The sequence below is a fragment of the Protopterus annectens genome, chromosome 2.part1 (genome assembly GCF_019279795.1).
Source record: "Protopterus annectens isolate FY-2018-M chromosome 2.part1, PAN1.0, whole genome shotgun sequence".
In the NCBI taxonomy this organism is placed as follows: domain Eukaryota; kingdom Metazoa; phylum Chordata; order Ceratodontiformes; family Protopteridae; genus Protopterus; species Protopterus annectens.
The window spans coordinates 935,990,984-936,014,253 of record NC_056729.1 but is presented as its reverse complement, the minus strand read 5'-3'; the positions used below and the strand labels follow the sequence as shown (position 1 = coordinate 936,014,253).

Genomic DNA, 23,270 nt, shown 5'->3' with positions numbered 1-23,270 from the left:
CCACCTCACAATTATCCTTTTTCAATTTCCACCATTTGATCCTTGGTGCTGCCCTCACACTCCTCCTCCTCTTCTTGATCACCAACGTCATCCTACAAACTACCATCCTATGCTGCCTAACTACACTTTTCCCGGTCACCACTTTACAGTCTCCAACCTCCTTCAAACTGGCCCTCCTACATAAGATATAATCCACCTGTGTGCACCTTCCTCCACTCTTGTATGTCACCCTATGCTCCTCCCTCTTGTTAAAATACGTATTCACCACAGCCATGTCCATCCTTTTCGCAAAATCCAATACCATCTGACCTTCTGCATTCCTTTGTTTAGCACCATACCTACCCATCACTTGCTCATCCCCTCTGTTCCCTTCACCAACATGTCCACTGAAATCTGCTCCAATCACCACTCTCTCAACCCTTGGGTACAGTCATCACCACTTCATCCAACTCACTCCAAAATTTTTCTTTCTCATCCATCGCACACCCAACTTGTGGAGCATATCCACTAACAACATTCATCATTACATCATCAATTTTCAGCTTCATAAACATCACTCTGTCCAACACTCTTTTCACCTCCAAAACACTGTTAGCATACTGCTCCTTCAAGATAACTCCTACGCCATTTCTCCTCCCATCCACACCATGATAAAACAATTTGAACCCACCTCCGATACATCTAGCTTTACTTCCCCTTCCATCTGGTCTCTTGCACACACAATATGCCAACCTTCCTTCTGTCCATCATATCAGCTAGCTCTCTCCCTATACCAGTCATATTGCCAACATCAAAGTTCCGACCCTCACTGCCACGGTCCTAGCCTTTCAACTCTCTTCCTGCCATCGGCCATGCCTTCCATCTCTTCACCTCCTTCGGCCAACAGTAGCCCAATTTCCGCAAGCACCCTGTTGTCTAACAGTACTGGTAGTGGTCATTATTAATCCGGGCCTCGAATGATCCGGTATGGAAATATTTATAGGTGTCCTCATGAATTTTTTGACTAAGTTTTACGCCGGATGCCCTTCCTGACACAACCCTCCCCATTTATCCAGGCTTGGGACCGGCACAAAGAAATGGACTGGCTTGTGCATCCCCAGTCATCAGATGTACTATATTTTTATTTATTTATTTATTTTTAGAGAAAAACATAGTAAATTGACAGAAAAAAGCATATGGAAAAGAGGATGTCCCTCCTCCCTCTGACGTGGACATGACATCACAAAGTGTGCGAAAGAGGGCAGGAGATGGGGGTTAGTGAGTTGCAAAGGGTGTGGCCTTGGACTAATTTTGGCCACAACAAAAAGGTGTCAACCCTATCAATGCTGCATACCCTTTACACGTTACAGCTGTGAAGGGTTTTGTCCATAGTCGTTTGACTGTATTCTTCTTTGTGTCTGCATGCTTCATTTGCAAAACAACCAACTTGTTCGTTGCTTAAGACAGTTGCTCACTTAGACCAAGTTTTTTTTTTTTTTTGAACAACTTATTTCCACTGTATCATTTTGCAATGTGCCTTTCACCTGGGTAGTTGCTGAAAAATGGTCCCTCTTGGATTAATAATTTACCTGACAAACAATACATAAATAAATACGTACAAACACACGGGTATGGCTATCTATTGTTTTTCGCTTAAACATTTTCACCATTGCTGAAATTTTGGGGGGTTTGTGGGAAATACCCTTCTAAAAACAAATTATTCCAAAATGTCAGTGCTGCAGGTCTTTACATAATTTGACCAAGAAGCTGTTTCCTAGACTTGACAACCTGACAGTGTGAAGATGAAACATTGATCTAATGTTATGCTCTACTAACACAGGGCACAAAATGCAACAGGGGATCCAATCAAGTTAGAAGGAAATGAAGAGCACAGAAGATGCGCTCAGTCTAGACAAAAATGATCTAAAGGAACATCTGCCTGCTTTAAAACAGAAGGATAGCTATATTATGTTCAATGAAAGAATAGATTATAGGAAGTAAATGAGACCGAAAATGTCAGAAGTTCGGTAAAACAGATGAACATGGTAACTAGGACTATTAATTTAAATTCTTGTGATATAACACAAATATATATGATATATTACTATTCAGCTACAATAATAACAGATAAAGTCTTACCACAAAAACATAGAGCAATAAGGGAAAGCTGGGAAGTGCTGAATAGAGAAAACAACAAAGCAATTAAGAAGTATCACTGTTATTAAAATATAGAATAGGGAACAGATTATCAAAATATTTAGAAAGACTGACATGGTAAAAGCAACACACAGTATCAAAAAAAGAATAGGATCATAAACGATTGCAAATAATAAACTAAAAATATCAGCACAGGCAGAAAAACGTAAAAGTACAAAATAAACAATTCACCGATGATCCAAAAAAGATTTCCAGAGGACTTGGAAACAAAGCAAAAGGAACAGAATTACCAAGAAACACAGAACAGAGACATTCTGGAGAAATATATATGAAGACCCAGTGGAACATAAAGATGCTGAATGGATTGAAAAATTAAAAGAAACAGCAAGACATTCTAATGTAGAGGATATGAAACAAGATGAAGTAACGGCCAGATAAACAGAAACAAAATTAGGAAAGGCTCCTGATTGGAAAACCACTGGCCCTGATGTAGTATGTAACTTTTGGCTAAATATATTAACATCTTTGCACAAAGATTTAGCCTTGAGTAAAAATTACTTATATGAGCATCCTGAACTGACACCAACCCAGTTAACAGGGAAAATGAAACTCTTCCTCAAGAGTGAACTTGCAAGCTATCTTAAAAACTATAAACCAATAACTTAACTTCCAACAATACGCAAACTATATACTGCAACCAATGCTGACAGAGTTTAGTCATTTAGAAAAATGACTCAATTATGGCAATACAGCAAAAGGATAACAAAAGAAAGACATGTGAAACAAAGTATTATTTGTTGCTAAATAAAACCATAATAGAGAATGGTAAAAAAGGGGAAGAATCTAAGTCAGTCATAGAGTACAAAAAAGCATTTGACAGCATCCCACATTCACAGATAAAGCAATGCTTATACATGTATAATATCCACCCTACAATGATCAATTAGATTACAGTGACCACGAAACAAAGGCAAGCCACGCTGCAGCTAAGCCATGACAAAGGGCAAACTATTACACCAGGAATAAAAATTCAAAGGGGGAAATTCAACAGTGATTCTTTGTCACCGCCGCTTTTTTTTGTCTTGCCCTTAAATCATTAAGATGTTTACTTAGCAGATTAGGCTATGGTTACAATTTGTCTCACAGAAAACAGCCTTGTTTAAAGGATTCTCATCTATTTGTTGTGGATGACTAAAAACTGTATAGTTCATCAGATGAGTAGTTGAAAGCACAACTGCAAGTGGTTAAAGCTCTCAGACGATACAAGAAAGTCATTTTATCTTGGCAAATGTGCAAAAGTAACACAAAGCAGGAAAGCTGTAGCACCAAGAAAATATCAACCTACGACAGGAATGTGATGTAAAGCAACTTGAGGAGGAGGACGTTTATAAATATTTGGGAATTAATGATGGATTGGCAATAAAACATAATGAATGTGAATAAACAACTGTAAGGAATACTTTAATACTGAAAACTGCCCTGACATCTAGGGCTGAAGTCCCAGCTATAAATCAATTTGCTCTTCCTGTTCTAACTTACAGTTTTGGGGTGACTGACTGGCCCCAAAAGGTACTCGATCAGTTGGACAGGAAAACAAGAAAAATGTTTTATACTTACCAAATGATACATGTACAAATCAGTGTATACCAGGATAAGATTATATAGTCCTCATTCTGAAGGAAGTATGTGACTTCTCAAAACTGCCTGCATGTATAGATATGAAGTTGGGGGACTGCATACATAACCTGCTGACCTCACCAGATCTGAAAATAGTGAAAGGTTTAAAACAAGAGGAGATTAAATTTAAGATGACTTCCACTCTCTGCTTAGCTGGAATAGATGGAATTGTTATGGAGAGGCGAACTGAAACCTAAAGATGAAAGGTTAATAATGGCAGACCAGGATGGTGGACTATGTATATGTTGGTTTATAAAGTCCATTGAAAATGTGGGAAAAACAGACAAATACAGTTCTGTAAAAAGAAATGAAACAGTCACATATCTTGTTGCTGGTTTTTGGTACACTCGTGGCAGAGGGCTTGTAACAGAAAGACACAACAATGTGGCAGACTGTTGCAATGGGGATTATGCAAACACTGCAATAAGGCAGACGAGAAGTACAGGAAACATGAACCACAAAGCAATGTACAGAAGGATGAAGTTTTGCATCACATGGAATCATCCATTACCAACGGTTCAAAAAACAGATGCGAGAAAACCAGATTTAGAAGTCCAGAAAAAAGACAAATGTAACATCGATCACTGAAGCTGTCACATCTAGTGATTACTGTGGTTTACATACAGAAAGAAACAATAGTAATAAAATACCAGGATTTGCAAGCAGTAACACAAGCAATGTGGGAGAAAGATACCCACAGTTCCAACTGTATTAAGAATTGCAGGAGTCGGTTCTGGGGACATTACAGGTACTGTGGAAAGCCCTTTTTGGCTAACATCAAAGTTTGAAACAATACAAATTTTATGAACTTTAATCATATCCTCACTTTGGAATGGCATCCATTCCCAACATGGTATTAAAAAACAAAAAGATCTGAAGAAATTAAACTGAGAAATATTCAGTTTCCTTTATTAAATCTAGCATCACTGTAGCTTACCATACTCAATGCTCCTTTTAAAACTGACACAATCATTAGGGACTTCCTTTATTTCCTTTTTAATATTTGGCCATACTGTGGTCTTCCTGGTAGAAATGTGCTAACCCCACATATAAAATCAATGACACAAATCACATTTTTTACCTTATTTTATTTTCCTTACCCATAAATATCTTCCAATTTCTTACTGCACTATTTTTACTGTTGCCTGTTCCCATGTTTCCTTAGCAGCTAAATGTACATCCTGCTTTAACCAAATTCTTAAGTACTTCATTTTGTAATGACCCAAAGAAATGGGTATTTCTGCACCAAGTAGTTCGTATGTTGGCACATAATTCATCAATGTCTCTGCCTCGGATTTATAAAGGCTTGCAACTTTCCAAGTAGTTTCCACAGATCATGTTATGGGTTTGTGATGCACAGTATTATAACCTCTGAAAACAATATCTTTTCTTGAGTGTTTCCCAATGGGTAACCTGCTACTTCTAACAGAAAATGGAGATCAAGCAACAATGACATATGTAAGTAACCTTGTCTAGTCCTTCTTGATAAAGTTAGTGATTCAGACAACCCCCACCCCATCCACATTTTATTTTTGTTGGGATGCCTTATCTATCTCCCAAATGTTATCTACCCATGTGGAAAGCCAAATGCCTTCAAGGCCTTCCTCAGAAATTCCTACCTGACCCTATGCAATGCTTTTTCCATAACTAAGATTGTTCACATTAATGATTTTATTTTCAATAACATCTTTTTGAATCATCAGAGACTTGCATAAAACAGTCTTTTACCTCATTCTTAAATGCACTTAAATGCGTGACTAAGTATTACAAACACTGGCTGCTAGAACAGCTGATATAGTCTAAACACATAAATGAAAAGCTTCTAAAGATTTGTAACAGAAATCAGTGAACTGATTAGAAGTGTACCATGTATGGGGATTTCATGGTATGCAATATGGTGAACATAAGATGATAAGCACTGCTCATATTAAGAAAGACTTTTCTGATGTCATGCCCACTTAATCCTAGACTGATTTTCCCATCAATACGAATAAATGCCACAGTTACATTGTGCATACAATTTGTCTCACAGCTTGCCATATTGTACCACTTATCTTCATTCAGAATCATATACCCCACAAACAGTCTACACCAATACCTGAAAAGTTCTGATAGCATCTCCCAGCCATATACATATTCTTGTGACACTACTCACCTGCTGCCTCTATACTTCCAATATAGCCTTATGATACATACATACATACATATATATATATATGTGTGTGTGTGTGTGTGTGTCTACTTGTTCGAACAACAGAATACAGAGACCTATTTAAGCGAAAGTGCACTTTCACATAAATCAGTTAACCGAAGCACGGTACAGTTGGGATAAGGAAATATACCCTTTTGCCCACTGTAGTGCCATCTCTGAGTTAGTATATACAAGTAGCGGGGTTGTGGGGGTGCAGGGGGGCTTGCCCCCGTGTAAAAATGTGTTTCACTTTGCCGGACACAACTTCGCTACTTTTATTTATATATATGTATATATATGTATATATATATATATATATATATATATATATATATATATATATATATACCAACTCCGAGATCACACTACAGTGGGGAAATGGGTATATTTCCTTATCCCCACTGCACCTTGCTTTGGTTAACTGATCTATGCAAAAGTATACTTTCGCAGAAGTGGGTCTCTGCTTTCTGCTGCTTGAACAACAGAAGTAGACCCATATATGCATACATATACTTGTGTGTGTGTATGTGTATGTGTGTGTGTGTGTATATATATATATATATATATAAAATACACATATGCACACCACACACATTATATATATATATATATATATATATATATATATACACACACATACATATTTGTGTGTGTGCATATACATACACATATATATATATATATATATATATATATATATATGTACATATGTATACATACACACGCACATATATACACACACACATATTACAAAAAAAAAATATTACAAAGTTAATCTAAATGCTAATGACCCAATCAAATTCAAGTATCAGTCTCTGCACAATATTCAACATAAAAGCAAGATTTTAAAACTAATATGCAAACTACAAAATTAATTAATTGCAGCATTTTACCAACCTCTACATATGAGATAGGAAAAATTCCAATTTTATCTCCCAGCATCCCTTCAGCCCAGTTTTCATCAACTCGACGTATTACAGTCAGTATGTCATCCTGCAAAAACACAGAAATTCAATGGTCAGCTGGCACACAGGCAAAAGAAAAAAAAAACACTCAGAAAATAACTGTCAATAAATCCAGTAATCCTAGCAGGGAATTCATCTGGTGACAGTGTTGCAATCATACAGGCAGCCATGAGGGGCCCCATCCCCCACTGGCTGACAGGAGGGCATGCTATACCTTCCCCTGTAGGCATGCATGCTCCTGCTCACACCAATAGTAACATACACTATGTACTTCTATCCAGTAGATGTCAGAATTTCAGTGCGTCAGATCACCTCATTTCCCCCCCCAAGATGTGGAAGTTGATGTTAGTCCATCTACCCTGCCTGGATTTTCCACTGCACAAGCTGATATCCAAGCTTTGGTCATCCTGGCTGTGATCAGAACTTCATTCCACTATGCCACAGAGCCAGATTCATTCCTAAATCACTTCCTTCACAGCATCCTGTTGTTGGAGACTACCCTATACTGTCCTCTCTGTAAAACAGTATTTTCTGGATGTTGCACTAAATGACTTGCCTTGTATACTGGAATTCAGAATTTGCTTCCACTGATTAGATGCTTAGTCTTATGTGAACATCTCTCATTCCTTTTGCTGCTGAAAATGCTATTTTTCACTCTTTCCATCTTCAGCTATACGAATGCTAAAGGTCATCATTCCCACATATGTATAAGGAAAAGCCCTTAAGAGGTAGTACACTGCTACACATATGGTTTTAGCAGTGGTGTTTAAAGAGGCAGCATCCTCCTGGTCAATGATGCCACACCTGCTGCACCCACCCACCACTGCATTTAGTGCTGCTTTGCAAACCTATAGTACCACCTTCATAGAAGTGTATACAACTTCCCATCTTCCATTTCAATTACTGTCATCTCCTCTAAGCAGTGACCACTCTCTCTCTCTCTAAGCTGTCCATACATTTGTGTGCGAGAGCTTGTACATTTCTTCACACTGAACTTTAAATGCAATGCTACTCAACAATGTTATTTTGTCAGTTCTGTTTTTCTCATTACCTGTATCTGCTTAGTACATAGATTATGCACTGCTGGTGCAATTCATATACAGAAACAGATTCCCTGATAAGACATCAAGGATGCCTTAAATAAAAAATGCCGAAAAGTGGAAAAAGATTGCTAGCTACTGAAATACTGTGCTGTATGCCATTCATTCTCTACAGTATACTCATTCAGAATAGACTGAGTTCATTCTCTCAACTGTCAAAATCTATTTAATGTCACAGGGGCCGTGCATATCAACATGTGCTAAACAACTGAATGCAATGTTATCTTTAGTGTTGATAGGGGTTAAGAAAACTGTAACGAGGAAAATGGAAAACAAAAGAAAACCATCAATACGAGAGGTGAAAAAGATGACTACAGAGTAAATATATGGAATTGAGTACTATCAGATATCAGAAATTGAACTTTATAGTAAAAAAAAAATGGAATGCTGCAACGGAATTTGAAGAGAGCATTGATCCACAAAGCAGTACCCAAGATTTGCACCTATTTAATAAATTAGACTCTGACACAAGGTGAAAAGGCAATGGTCCAGTTTTTAAGACTATTAATATAGTAAAAATAAAATAAAGTCAGTAATTAATTATCCTTATTTCAAACTAGGTTATAAATAAATAATTTATGTGTTTAATTGTCTTTGTTTAATGAGCAAAGTTAAATCAAACTTGGAGTTAAGAATGGATAGAATTGCTGATGGTGACATTTGGAATCACATACTTAATGCTAAAAGCAACCACATACAGTGCGATGAAGCTGCTTTATTAGTATTATGCAATCCATATATTTATAAAATGGCTCCGTCAACATTCAGTGTCAAAATAACAAGTGCAACAGGCATGGGGATTGCATTGTTCCAAAAAGAATGACTTGGAATATACAGATTTTTCAGTGAAATATGGCTCTTAGGCGAGATTACATAGGTGTTACATTTCAAAAGAATACTGCAATGTGGTGCAAACCATAAAAACGCATCTGTGATAGTGTCACATTATGCAAAATGCAAGTCCAAACTACTAAAAGACTATTGTGACAAACAGTGGCATTTCCAGTTTTTCTTCTGAAACGGAAATTGTTTAATACTTGAGCAGGTCAAACTATGAGAAATGTTAGATTTGGCACTAAGTAATAAAGAACTTGCAAAGGACTGGAATAATTGTAAATTGAAAAATGAATGTAGTCACAATGAAAGCAATTGGGATAATAGTGACAATAAGTACCTAGAAGGCTTAAAAAATTAAGGGATTTACAGAACTGAAAATGAGTAAGTGGAATACAAGAAGCTGAAGAGCAATTAAGGGAGTCTTTACAAAATTTAAATGAACATAAAGCAATTGTTTTAAAACTATTTTTGACAACTGTAGAGCAGCCAAATTGTCAAGGTCAGTGGGAGCAAAATGCTGAAAGGATAATTACGAAAATCAAGAATTATGAGAACGGTAAGACAGAAGTAGATCCAAGAAAAAAAATGAATGTAATGGTAAACTATTAAACACTATATAAACTATAAAGGTTAAGAGCAACACACAAGAAATTTAATATTGGAAAATGTTATAATTTCCTTAGTACTGCTCTTTCTGTCTCTGTTAACTGACATCAAAAATACAGGAAATTCCAATTAAAGATGCAACCAGGATACAAGGAAAAGGAGTCATAATGAGGACTTCCACTGAATCTTGAATTTTCTAAGGAAAGTAGGGTGCAAAAAGTGTGTGAGGGGGGAGGTTTGCACAGAAAAAAACACTGGATCCTCCTTCATACTCCTAGGTGCCACATGGACGGCAATATATTTATTTATTTATTTGCATTTGCACTGGGCCGAAGTGAGCCCATTTTCAGTGGAGGCCTGGAGAAAAGCTCCAGCATAAAGATGTACATACAAACAAAATCCCAATGAAAAAGTGTACAAAAAAATAAAATTTACAGCCACAGTTAAAGCAGTCAATGATAGAATTAAGAACATTTCACTGGATAACAGTTAAGTCACATTTGAGTGTAAGTGGAGGCTCAGTAACATTGCTTACAGTAAGTATAATTAATGCAGTTAAATATACACACAAGGTGTGTGAGTTAGGAGTACTAAGAGACAGTTGTAGATACACACACACACACACACACACACATTATATATATATATATATATATATATATATATATATATATATAGATGGTTCCACTTCACAATATCGAATTACTGAAAACCAGAACTTCATATGGTCAAGACAATATGATCGAGTTTTCAGTAACTTGAAATTCGGAAGTGGAATATAAAAAAAAAAACATCGTTTCTGCACCCCCCCCCCACGTGGGGGGATGCGTCCCCCACACCCCCTACTTAAATATACCAACTCCGAGATCGCATTGCAGTGGGGAAAAGGGAACTCTTCTGTTCCACGCTGTATGCAGAAGCACAGAACGGGAGATCTCCCGTTTCCTCGCTATAATGCAATCATGGAGATGGTATATTAAAGTAGGGAGGGTACAGGGGGGCTTGCCCCTGCACAAACTATGTCTTTGTTTTTTTTTGGTTGCTTTTTTTTTTTTTTTTTTTTTTTTTTAATTCCACTTCCTAATTTCGAGTTACTGAAAACTCGATCATTTGGTGTCGACCATATGAAGTTCAGGTTTTCAGTAATTCGATATTGTGAAGTGGAACTATATATATATATATATATATATATATATATATATATATATATATATATATATATATATAACTTATGTACTGCAGCGTTTATAATACGAAAGAATGAAAGTGAGTCTAAGTACAGTGCTAGTGGTGTAGTTCAAGAGTTACTGTCATTAAGGTGGTTATATATGATAATTTTCTTGATACGTATATTAGTGGGTAGAAAAGTTTGTATAGAAGGTGAAATAGATTTGAGTTTGGGAAATCAGCTTGTGGGGGGCATAAAGTGGAGAGATGTTGGCACAGAAACTGAAAGAGGAAGCATAGCTAGTGATCCTGGTAGATGATGGGAGGGCATTCCAGTGTTTGGTGAGAAACAGTAAAGAATTTGGCCAGCTGGAAGTTTTGTTTTTTTCTACTTGTAAGAGAAAATGGTTTTCAGATATCTGAGAGGTCTGTTTTGTTGATAAAGAGCACAGGCGTAAGGGTTGGGCAATCCGATAGTTTACAGATAATTTTGTGTGCCATAGTTAATTGCAAATATGTAAGGTAATGTGGGAGTTCAAGCCAATTCAGTGTGTGTAGTGTGGGAGCAGTTTTACTGTAACAGGTCTCAATTTTTGTTTTCAGAAGAGGTTAAATACTTGTTACGAGGGAAGCACCATATAGGTGAGAAGGTAGAAGAAACGTTGATGCAAGGGTTTGTTTTGAAAAGTGGTTAAGAAAGTGTTTATGTCTGTAAAGGGTGCCCAGTTTTTGAAGAGTCCTTTTGACATCTCTGTGAATATGCATTAATAGCTGAAAAATTAAACTGCCTTAACAGATTCTTCATTACTTTCTACTGGGGATGTAGCATGCATGTCTGAACTGCACTGTAAGAGGACAAAGACAGCAAAGAAAATGAATTTCCATCCTATAATCAACAACTGCAGCAATTTCCATCCTATAAACTATACAGCTGCGGTGGTGGTGCTGCGGTAGCGTTGTCGTCTCACAGTTAGACGTTGCCCGTTCGATTCTCAGAGCATCTTCTGTGTGGCGACATGCGTGAATGGGCATTTCTTTGCTGAAGGTTGTGCGTTAGGCCCGGCAAGCCAGTACGTAAAAATCTACTGCTAATCATTAGCGGACCGGAGTTACGCTGTGACGACCCCTAACCGGGAAAAGCCGAAAGACACAAACAAACTATACAGCAACTGCTCAAGCATACACCCCAAGACATCAACCACCACACAAAATTTGTTGCTGGAGACTTATAAAACACAGCCAGAAGCACTTTAGTACTTTGTGCTGTGAAGCACCCATCTCCAGGGAATGTGTGTACGCTGTCACCAGTGACTCCAATTAAACCATGATACCCAATGGAAACCTGGAACTCATGATTCTAGGCTTGTGTGGCTACCAAGAAGTTACATTGTACCAAAACACTGAGTGATTAGGGCATAAACTACGAAGGCAAAAAAATAAAAAATAAAACAGTACTACACTTGAAAAGAGGAAGCAGCAAAGACGGTAAAGTGGTAACAGAGCTAAAATCCTGGTGTTAAACCTAGTCTGACATTCACAACTGAATAGTGAGAAAACAACTTAATTTATAAATTTCTTACCTTACAAGGTCAACAGCACCAGTGCAAGAAGTAGTAACAGAGTCACCGTGTAGGAACCTGCTGCATCAAGCAACAACTGCAGATGGTCCTAAAAGACTGACCTTTTAAACAAGTTTTCCATAGCATTGTTAGTGTCTAGGTCTAAGATATTTCTCCACCACTGTACTTGTGTGCATACATAAAGGAATTACAGCCCAGAAAGCTGTGCCTTAAGCTTCTATCAACTTACTTATGTAACAATGCAAGTTAATAATCCTAAAACCAGATGCAATAGCTAATCTTTGAACAGAATTTAACAGCAACAAAGCAACCTTTCAACAGAGTCCAGACTGAATCAGAGAGTTGACCTGCATTGTCTGACCACACTATAGGCATGACAAAATGGCCCTTTAAGGAAGAAAGCTAGAAGTGAGGTAAAGTAATAACTTCCCATCAACTGCTGCAAGTCACAGAGGTATCCCATCGCACAGCCCTAAATGGACTCAGGAAATTTAGAAGAGCACTGCAGCTGACTGCATCCACAGCAGCAGCAGCAGGATGCACCCTTCGAACAAAATGCTCAAGTGCCTTCCACTATTCTTTTCCAGATATATTCGTATATAATCATAACAGGTTCTTATTGACAATAAGAAGCACTGTAAATGTTCCAGTCTTTGGTACTATACATTTTTCTTAACCACTTTCCTGGGGTGTCAATACTACCCCCCCCCCCAAATTCAGGCACCTACCTACAAGTACATGAGTGAACTGATCATTTTCCTGTGTCCTGGACGGGTTAAAGAAAAATCCTCAGGTATCCACAACTGTAATTATGTTATGAAGCTACAAATAATTTGGCAACTATAGTCTTGCAATCAGTGTGAATTTTAACATCCAACATGCAGAAGAAAAATGGGCATTATCTTATGCAAGCAATATTTATTCACACATAAATCCATTTTTATATATATATATATATATATATATATATATATATATATATACACACACACACACACACACACACACACACACACTGTACACACTATGCATGTATAACGCGGTTGCAGATCATAACAGAGAACACTCAAAAGAGCGAACTTTCTTTTTTCCTTCTTCCTGACTGCCAGGCTGCTTGGCATGGTAAATTGCAGTACAGTGGTGTCTGGGAATTTGCCCCTTCCCTGCTCTTGTGTGATCTCAGAGCTGGTATTTACAATTAGAAGAACGTGTGGCGGTACAGGCGGGCTTGCCCTCCTGCATAAATTTTTTGTTATTTTTGTTTCAATCTAAAAAGATAAATCTTTTCTGCTGCACTCTTTTGAGACTTCACTGTTTGATATAACCGCATACTCAAAATTTTTAATAATCCAACCAGAAACTTTGTGTTCATTGTGAGAAGTACTTTAAGCAACACAATACTTACTTCTATATGTTCAAGAGGCAGTGTACTGAAAAATGTATAAATATATCAACAGCTGAATATATAATTGGATGACAGAAGCCTTATTTTGCCAGCTATGCAAAAATGTCATCTGATCCTTGTAGGACACCCCACCAAGTGGCATTGACAGTTTCTAGATTTGAGTCAGAACATTATATTCTGCAGCCTGATGAGACGTGAACTATCAGCAGCAGTACATAATCTTACAAAAAAACAAAAAAAACAAAATGATCCAGGCAATGCAGTGGCAGACACTTGTTTTGCAACAAAGTAAAACATGTAGTGCAATATAATTCTACTGTATTCTGGCTAAAGTCAATAGCAATTACATTTTAAGATTTGAAACTGGAAAGATGGGGGAGGTAGAATCATCAAGTCTGTATTTTATTTCCCCATAAAAATGTGATAATCTGAACGGGGAAGAGGAGTTATGCATTAAGCTCCTCCACATTTCCAAAGGCATGACTTTCATTCAATGCAATAAAGCCAACATAACAGAAACCTCATACATCAATGACCAATGACAAATGGATAGCATACCTTTGAAAAGGGCAAACAGTCTTTGTCAGCTTCTTTGTCCTTCACTTCAAAATCATAAAGTGCTTTGCACTGAGGTGGTGGCTGAGGTAAAGGTTTAATGACCTGAACAAAATTGGTGGGAAAAAAGCCATGGACACCATTGACTTCTCCGTGGTACCAGTTTTCATCCACTTGTCGTCGCAGTATAACAATGTCACCTTTGTTGAGCTTGAGATCTCCTGGTTCCTTTCCTTCGTAGTTGTGCAACGCTTTGGCACATGGTAACTGAGGTATGCCCTGTAGAAACAAAAGTTTCAGTAAATGAAAAAAAGCAAGCAGTAGTTCAGGGAGGGGAGCGGTAAAACTGACTTTACATGCACTGTAGGAAGGTTACTTCCTATCCAGCCTATACCAAGGTGTACCCTTCCATTTCCCAGCCTCATCCTCAGCCCAGAACACCTCAAGCTATGGATGTCTCATCTCAGTATCACAGAGTCCTGATGGCACTGTTTCTAGACTGAAAAGTTAAGAAGAAACCTGCAGTGATATGACAAACTACTCTCCAAGTTACTGTGACATGTTTTCCTTCCTATTTCTTTACACTTTCTCCTTCAGTCTGAACACACATAATGCAGTACCTGCATTAGTGCAAGACACCAATCCATTGCCAAATTGGCAAGATAACCTAAACACCAATGAAAGCTTCTGCCACTCAGTTTTAGGTAGTTCTGATTTATATTATTTTACATTTGTTAACTAGAGTAGAGCAATGATCACACAAATCCCAACTTTAGTCTCAGCCCGTAAAACAGAAGAAAATGCAAAAAAAAAAGCAAGATATATATATTTCAGGGAAAAAATTAAAATTGTGGCAGTCATATTTATTTTTTAGTTGACATTTGTTAACTGGGATAGCCCAACTAGGTTTATGAAAAAAAAAAATTTTCAATTTTTACATCAAAAATGTTTAAGACTTAACATAACACATTGCAGACAGGTTAAAGGTGAGAAAAAGGTCACAGTTGCTTAGTGTTTTTATTAACTTCTAAAGCATTACTATGCACTAATGGTAGATTACTTGAGGATAAAATAGTAAAGGTACTTAGCAGCATATTAATCATAATAATACACTAGAGCACGCAAGCAAGATCATACAAACGGCTTTACTTAGCAAAAGGAAGAAGTAGCACAAATAGTTGAGAATTATAATATTAGAGGGATCAAGACAGACAGATAGAAGAATGCAGACAAAGGTTGGGCTGAGAGGAGGAGAATTCTCAGTAGGCTTCAAAGATGTACACGGGGTAAGAGAAGACTGAAAAGAATAGGGGAGGTGGGCAGAGGATGCAGCTGTAGTGGAGGATTAACCTGAAGTTAAGCACATGCACAAAGACTTACTTTTGTGTGCTTTTAAAGAGGCTTTAAAGAGAAGCAGGCTTGGTGTTGATCTGGTGTTTGAAGGGAGAGAATTCCACACTTTAGAAAATGAGTACGCGTATACACAATGACCTGGTTGTTTAGAAGGTTTGGGGATTTCTAGTAGTTTTTTGTCTTCTGATCTGGGTGACCTGCTTGGTATGTAGTGTTTGGCAAGCTTCTCTAGGGCAAGACAGGTAGGGGGTTTGCAGATAAGGATGTGTTTAGTAGTTAGCTGGTTGGAAAGTTTAAGCCAATTTAGCTCCTGTAGTGGTGTACTGTAGTGTTTATGGTATTTGGAGTTTGTGGCAAACTTTGCATAACAAAAAAAACTTTATACATAGATTTAAATTTGGTAAGCACATCATCAAACTCTGCAGAATAACCTATTCTGACCTGACTACTCTCACACAAACCAGGAGTCCATAACTAGGCCTGATGGCAATGAATGAAGATCAGCTGGGAGGATATGAGGAGAAAATGGTCAAGACCAATTCCGTTAAACCACCACCCACAGCTACACATAGTAACACAGTATACAATTCCTCCACTGCTAAGCTCTTAAGGCAAACCAGCACACAGCCAAACTTCCTGGTCATTGATGATTCTATAGTGAGGCACACCAATGTCCTTCCTCACCAGACTGAGTAAGGTGAGAGTCACGGTTAGCTGCCTTTCTGGGTTTAGGATCCATCAAGTCACACAGACATTCCAGTTACTGAACCATAGGTACCAGTATGACTCTTTCATACTGTATGTGGGTGTTAATGACCCGAGCTGTACCTCCCTTGACTATATGTAGTGAGATATGATCGAGCTCACCGACTTGTGCGTCTCAGACAGGTAGGAGCCTTGCAATGAGCAGCATGCTACCTTCCCCAAGGATGATACCACGTTATCAACAGAAAATGACAGATTTTAACAAGTGGCTTAACTTCTGGTGTCAATCCAGGGGGGTACAATATTTGATGGCCTGGGAGGACATGGTCGACAGACTACTCTGCTTTGCCAGGGACAGTCTGCACTTATCCCCACTAGGCTTTCAGATATTGTCTCAAAAAAGTACAGTTTTGTACCTACCATAAATGTAGATGTCCGAGAGGCATGCATCTGCACTCCTTACAAATGGGTTATCCTGTCGTCAGGCAGCCCTTCGGTCGGCCGGATTCCAAAGTCTGGGTCTGGCCTCGGCTGATGTCGCACTCCACCCAACGTCATAGCTGCAGTTATTCGGGTATAAAGGTATCAGCCGACGCCATTTTCCTCAGTGTTTCTTGCCCCAGATGCCAGGTGCCCTCTAGGAAGGCTAAATTTGGATGAATGCAAATGGTTCCAAATAGTAGAGAGCAAACAAAAAATAAGCATGTATGTACATATATACAAACAAATACACCATAATAGATTCCCCCAGCTAGCTACAAGATGGGCAAATACCCTAGGAGTACCACAGAGGGGAAGGAGGGTGGGTAATCCTGACTGCAGATGCATGCCTCTCTGACATCTACATTTATGGTAGGTACAAAACTGTACTATGTCCTTCAAGGATGCATCTGCAGTCCTTACAAATGGGTAGAATACCATAGCCAAACTGGGGGAGGAGGAGAAATAAGATTATGGTGTAGTTAAGATCCCTTGCAAAACAGCAGTTGCAAAACCTGCTCGTGATCTGGAGTATAAGGGTAGATTATAATGCTTAGCAAATGTATGCACGGAGCTCCAAGTAGCAGCCTCTAAAATGACTTTGGTAGCCACTCCTCGTAAAAAAGCTGTGGTAGTGGCTGTAGCTCTTGTAGAGTGAGGTCTGATGTTTTCTGGAGTTTTCTTCCCATGGTGAGAGTAACAAAATCTAATGCAATTTCTTATCCACTTAGAGATTGTCTGTTTTGAAATTGCTTTTCCTTCCATTCCTGTTGCATATGCTACCAGTAGCTGGTCAGTTTTTCTATTGCTCTTGGTCCTGTCCAGGTAGTAGCACAATTGTCTATGTACATCCAAGGTATGTAACAGTCTTTCTCCCTTGTTCTGTGGGTTGGGAAAGAATGTAGGCAGGTGGATAGCTTGGTTTAAAGATACCCTGGAGACCACCTTTGGCATAAAAGTAGGATTAGTTCTCATGGACACACTATTTTGATGGAAGATAAGGAAGGGCTGTACTGCCATTAATGCCTGTAGTTCAGAAACCCTTCTTGCTGAAGTGACTGCAAGCAGGAAAGCAGTTTTCCATGATAAGTACTGTATTTCTGCTGATGCTGCTGGCTCGAAAGGAGGTAGTGTCAACTTTTCTAACACAAAGTTCAAGTCCCATGCGGGCAATGGTGGCTTCCTAGGTGGCTTTACATTTTTAATTCCTCTCAGAAACTGCCTGAGCAGAGGATGTGAAAAGACTGGAGGGTCCATGTTGTACTCTGCTGAAATAGCTGATGCATGAATCTTAATGGAAGAATAGGACAGGCCATTGTGAAAGAGCTCTGCCAAGTATTCCAGGATGTTAGCTAGGTTTACCAGTGACACATTTTCTCCTTTTGCTGCACTCCAAATGAGGTATATTTTCCATTTTGCTGAATAATTTTTTCTTGTTGAGGGTCTGCGAGCCACCAAGATAATGTCCTTAACCCTTTGAGATAATTCTGGGTTATTTCGTCTTATGCAATGTTCCAGGCAGCCAGTTGCAGTGTTTTTAGGTTTGGATGCAAGGTTTTGAAGTTGTTCTGCGTTAACAGTAAGGGAACTAGGGGCAGAGGCCATATTTGTTCCCGAGACATACTCCTCAGTAATGGGTACCAATGTTGCCTCGGCCAGTCTGGAGCTATCAGGATGATCCTTGGACGGTCTTCTTTGATCTTCAATAGCACCTTGTGCATCAAAGGAAGAGGAGGAAATGCATATGCTGTCAGGTTTTTCCAACTGAAAGATAGGGAGTCCACCTTCCAAGCAAGTGGGTGGTATGTCCTCGTGCAGAATTTTTTCAATTGGTGGTTGTGTGGGGATGCAAATAAGTCTATTTATGGTAGTCCCCATTTCCCTGTAATGGTTTTGAAGATGTCTGGATGCAGCATCCATTCGTGGGCATCCGTGGTAGTTCTGCTTAGGATGTCTGCCAGTATATTTTCTTTTCCTGGTACAAATATTGCTTGTAACTGAATGTTGTAGCTCAGGGCCACATTCCAGAGGTCCATTGCCATCCGGCATAGAGGGTATGAATGCGTGCCTCCCTGTTTGTTGATGTACCACATAACTGTGGTGTTGTCCGTCCTTATCAGCAATTGACCCTGTTGAAGAAATGGTCTGAATGTCTGAATTGCCAATTTTACTGCCAGCATCTCCTTTTGATTTATGTGTAGGTGCAGCTGGTCTTGAGTCCATAAGCCTTGTATGCACTTGCCCAACATGTGTGCTCCCCAACCGAGGTCTGAGGCGTCCGTTGTGATGGTCTGGCTTGGTTGAGGTCTGTGGAAGGGCAGTCCTTTGTTCGATTGACAGGCCTGAGCCCACCATTGGAATTCCTGCTTCAGGCATGGAATTATTGGAATTCGGGTTTCTAGGCTGTGCTTGTGCTGAGACCATAAATTCCTTAGATACCACTGTAACTTTCTCATATGTAGCCTGGCATGTGGAATCAATATTATGCAGGATGCCATGTAACCCAGGGCTTGCAGGACTTTTCTTGCTGTTAGCTGGTCCTGCTTTGTTAATGCCATGAAGTAGAGAGGGAGGTGCTTCTGTTTTTCTGCTGTTAGGAATGCCATTTGGTTTGATGTGTCCAGCTCTGCACCCAAGAAGGTTATCCTTTGGGATGGTATCAGCCTTGACTTTTTTATATTGACTGTGTATCCCAGGGCTTGCAGTAGATAAATGACCTTTTTCAAATCTTTTGTTAATTTGTTTTTGCTGTCCGCTTGTAACAGGCAGTCGTCCAGGTAGGGGTAAATCTGAATTCCCTGGAGCCTGCAATGAGCCATTACTGATGCCAGGCATTTCGTGAATACTCTGGGCGCAGTAGATAAGCCAAAGGGCAATGCTGAGAATTGATAATGCTCTGATCCTGCAAGAAATCTGAGGTATCTTCTGCAATTTGGTCGTATGGGGACGTGCAGGTATGCCTCCTTGAGATCTAGAGTTACCAGCCAGGACTCCTTGCCCAGCATGGGAAGAAGCTGCTGTAGGGTCAGCATTTTGAATTTTGGAACAATGAGGTATGTGTTTAGAGCGGACAGGTCTAGAATAGGTCTCCATTGGTTTTCTTTTCTTGGTACCAGGAAGAGTCTGGAGTAAAATCCTTGTCCCTGTTCCATAGACGGTACCCTTTCTATGGCTCTCATTCTTAGTAAGTGATTTATTTGTTGTAGAGCTTCTGTTTTCTGATTTGGAGGTAGGTTTGGCATTCCTCTCTTCCTTGGTAGAGTATGAAAGTGAAACCTGTAACCTTGGTCTATTGTCTGCAAAATCCATTTGTCTCCTGTGATGTAGTGCCATTTTACTGAAAATAAGGCTAGTTTTCCGCCTAAGGGTGCTTCTAGTTGTTCCCTGGTAGGCGGTGCCAGAGCCAAGTCACTGTGATTGTCCAGTGGAAGCGGTGGTGGCTGGATCTGTGGTAGTACTCGCTGGTTGTTAGCCTGCCATTGGCGCCCCTGTAGGCACCTCTGGATTGACCCCTGCCTCTTGAGCGTCTATTCCTGCCTCTCTGGGCTCTGGAGGTGTCTGGAAAGGACCAGTTCTTGGAAGGCCAGTTCCTACTAAACCTTGGAGGCTGGACCTGCAAGAAATCCTTGACTGTCTGGACAGATTTTGCTTTGTCTTCCACCTTCTTAAGCACCTGCTGTGCCGGGGAGCCAAACAAATTAAGCTTATCCATAGGAGCATCTAGGTGCTTTGATTTAACATGGTCTGGTAAGGATTGTTCTTTTAACCATGCATGTCTTCTGATCACTGTACCAGTCATAGCTGATCTAAAAGAAGCCTCCAGTGCATCATAGCCGCATTTTAAGGAATGATTACTGACCTGCTGAATGTTATGTACCATTTCCTGAACAGACTTTTTGTCTAATGGTTCATCCGAGGACAGTTTTTTAGTTAACTGATCTAACATAAATTCCTGGTACTGAATCATGTGGAATTGACAGTTTAAGGCCCTAGCTGAAAGAGTAGCAGAAGTGTAAACTTTTTTACCCCATCTCTCTAAGGCCCTAGATTCCCTTTCAGGGGAGGGTTTTTGCAGAGGAAGCTGCTACAGCCTTGGGTCCCTGGGAAATAGTTTCAGGATCTGCAAAAGGAGCCTTATACAAATGATAATGTGTGTCCGGAACCCTGTAGTACCTATCGGGCTTAGCAGGGGCCGGAGGAAGAGAATCAGGAGCAGTACAAGCATCATTAAATGCATCATCCACAACAGTAAGTACTGGAGGAATGGCTAAAGGCCTATGCTGTGGCAAATGCAAAAAGGTTCTAAGCCTTTTCCTTGAGTCTGAAAAATCCTGGCCCTGCCATTGAAATTGTTCCCTCATAGTATGCAAGGTTTCCCCAAAAGAAAATTCCTCAGGCGGAGAGGCAGAAGGAATGGACTCTTCTGCATCAGAGTCCTCATAAGGAGAAAAAGGGCCCTCCGGAGGATTTGTATTGTCTGAATCATCAGAGGAGTCATCTGAAGAAACTGGCTCAGGGGACTCTGCTCTAGGCCTCTTCTCTGGAGGTGGGTGAGAGGCCCTGTCTGGGTGAGGTTGGGATCCCCTGATCAAAGAAATGAGATCCTCTGCTAGACTAAAGCATTTGAGAACTAGAGCTAGGCCTGTGAGAGGGGGTCTTAGCAGGTACAGTTTTGGTAGATTTTGCTGCTTTAGCCCTGGCAAAAGCCTTAATCGACATGGATGCAGGGGGCCTAGCAGCTCCACGTGCAGGAGTAGAAATATCTAAAGGAATAGTATCAGATAAATCCTGTGAAACTGCAAGAGCAGGTGGGATTTCAGTAGCAGATTCAGCCATGCTGGATGAGGCCTCGGTAAGAGGTAAGCTTTCGGCCGAAGGAAGAACCGTGGACTTGGTTTCAGCCGAAACCGAGACACTCGCGGTTGGCTTAACCGCGGTTTCGGCTGAAACCGCGGACCGCGAGTGTCGGTCCTTTTCCTTTCGCTTTTTAGTTATTTGCGTAGTCGGAGGATCCGATGGCATAATGTAAGCAAAAGCGGAGCTGAAAAACTCCTCAGCAAATTCCGACCGACGTCTAAGCGTCCGTCGGTTGAAAGAAGCACAGGCTAGACAAGCTGCTACGTCGTGGTCTGGGCCTAAACAAGGTAGGCAGTAAGAGTGGAAATCTTTATGAGGTATTTGTTTCCCACAAGTTAAACAGTTATTCACTTTTTCTGACATCGGCTGAGGCAAGAAAGAGTCCCCAACGGGGTACTTAGCTTTTTAGAAGTCTTCGGTAGTAGAAATCTCTGGTTCTGACAGACCGGCACTTGCGAACAGCTTCTGCTTCGGGCGCCACGCGGCAAGAAAGACTGAGGAAAATGGCGTCGGCTGATACCTTTATACCCGAATAACTGCAGCTATGACATCGGGTGGAGTGCGACATCAGCCGAGGCCAGACCCAGACTTTGGAATCCGGCCGACCGAAGGGCTGCCTGACGACAGGACAACCCATTTGTAAGGAGTGCAGATGCATCCTTGAAGGACATCATTTTTAAGCCCCATAGTGCCTTTTTTAGGCAATACCAAACTGATAAACCCAGCGACTTTACTAAATCTATCAAGGAATATCTGAAGGTGGTACTGCTCAATACTAGAAGTCTTAACAAGAAACTCCACTCCCAGCAAGCCTTCCTCTCCCTGGAGAGTGTAGACATCTGTGTAGTAATGGAGACATGATTTAAAGTTGCTGAGAGTATGCCAGCAATGCAAGTTTATAATGCCTTTCATACCAGCTACTGCACTGGAGGGAAGTAAAGGTGGAGGAGTGTTAGTCTATATTAAGACCAATCTCACATCCAGACTAGTTAAAGTGCATGACCCACTGGAACACATACATGTGCAACTCACCATAAACAGGGTGTCATACCATATCCTTGTAACCTATAGGTCCCCCTCCATGTCCTAGGAAACCCATACTATCTAATGTACTCACCGTTCAACCCAATACGATATTCATGGGGGATCACAACTACTCCTCTACAGATTGGGAATGCCACACCACTTCTAATGCACAGGCCCAGTGATTCCTAAACTTTAATATGAACATCCTGGAACAGTAAGTCCATTCTCCTATCAGAGGTACAAACATCCTTGACCTTGTACTCATGAACATGAGGGGGGGCTCCTCTCAATGCAAATATCTTATCTCGATCATCTGATCAGACCATAAATTATTACTCAAAAAAAATAAAAATTAAGTCAAAACTAGCAAAACCAAAAAGCTTTTTCAAGTATAACCTCTCTCTACTCTCCAGCACCTTGGCTCCAATCAATCCCACCAATAAACATAAAACATACAGAGTTATTTACAAAATCTCCGTATTGACAGCTGTATAGAGGGGAGCTGTGCCCTCTTAGAATAAAGAAAAATCAAAGATAAAAAAACTAAGAGCCAACTTATGTCACAAAAGAAAAAAAAAAAAAAAAAAAAAACAAAAAACACAACGAACAACATACATAAATACCCTGACC

The 23,270-nt window shown here is 39.8% G+C and overlaps 1 protein-coding gene across 2 annotated transcripts in view; it reads right to left on the bottom strand.

Annotated features, from left to right (window-relative positions):
* The window catches only part of SH3RF1 (SH3 domain containing ring finger 1), a 1,302,561-nt gene that overhangs the window by 829,266 nt on the left and 450,025 nt on the right, over window positions 1-23,270 (bottom strand). For both annotated transcript variants that reach the window (XM_044062570.1, XM_044062569.1), the window contains exons 4-5: window positions 14,223-14,498; window positions 6,902-6,997 (exon numbers count right to left, since the gene is read on the bottom strand). In XM_044062570.1, coding sequence (XP_043918505.1) covers window positions 6,902-6,997; window positions 14,223-14,498 — 372 coding nt within the window. The remainder of the gene's footprint in view (window positions 1-6,901; window positions 6,998-14,222; window positions 14,499-23,270) is intronic.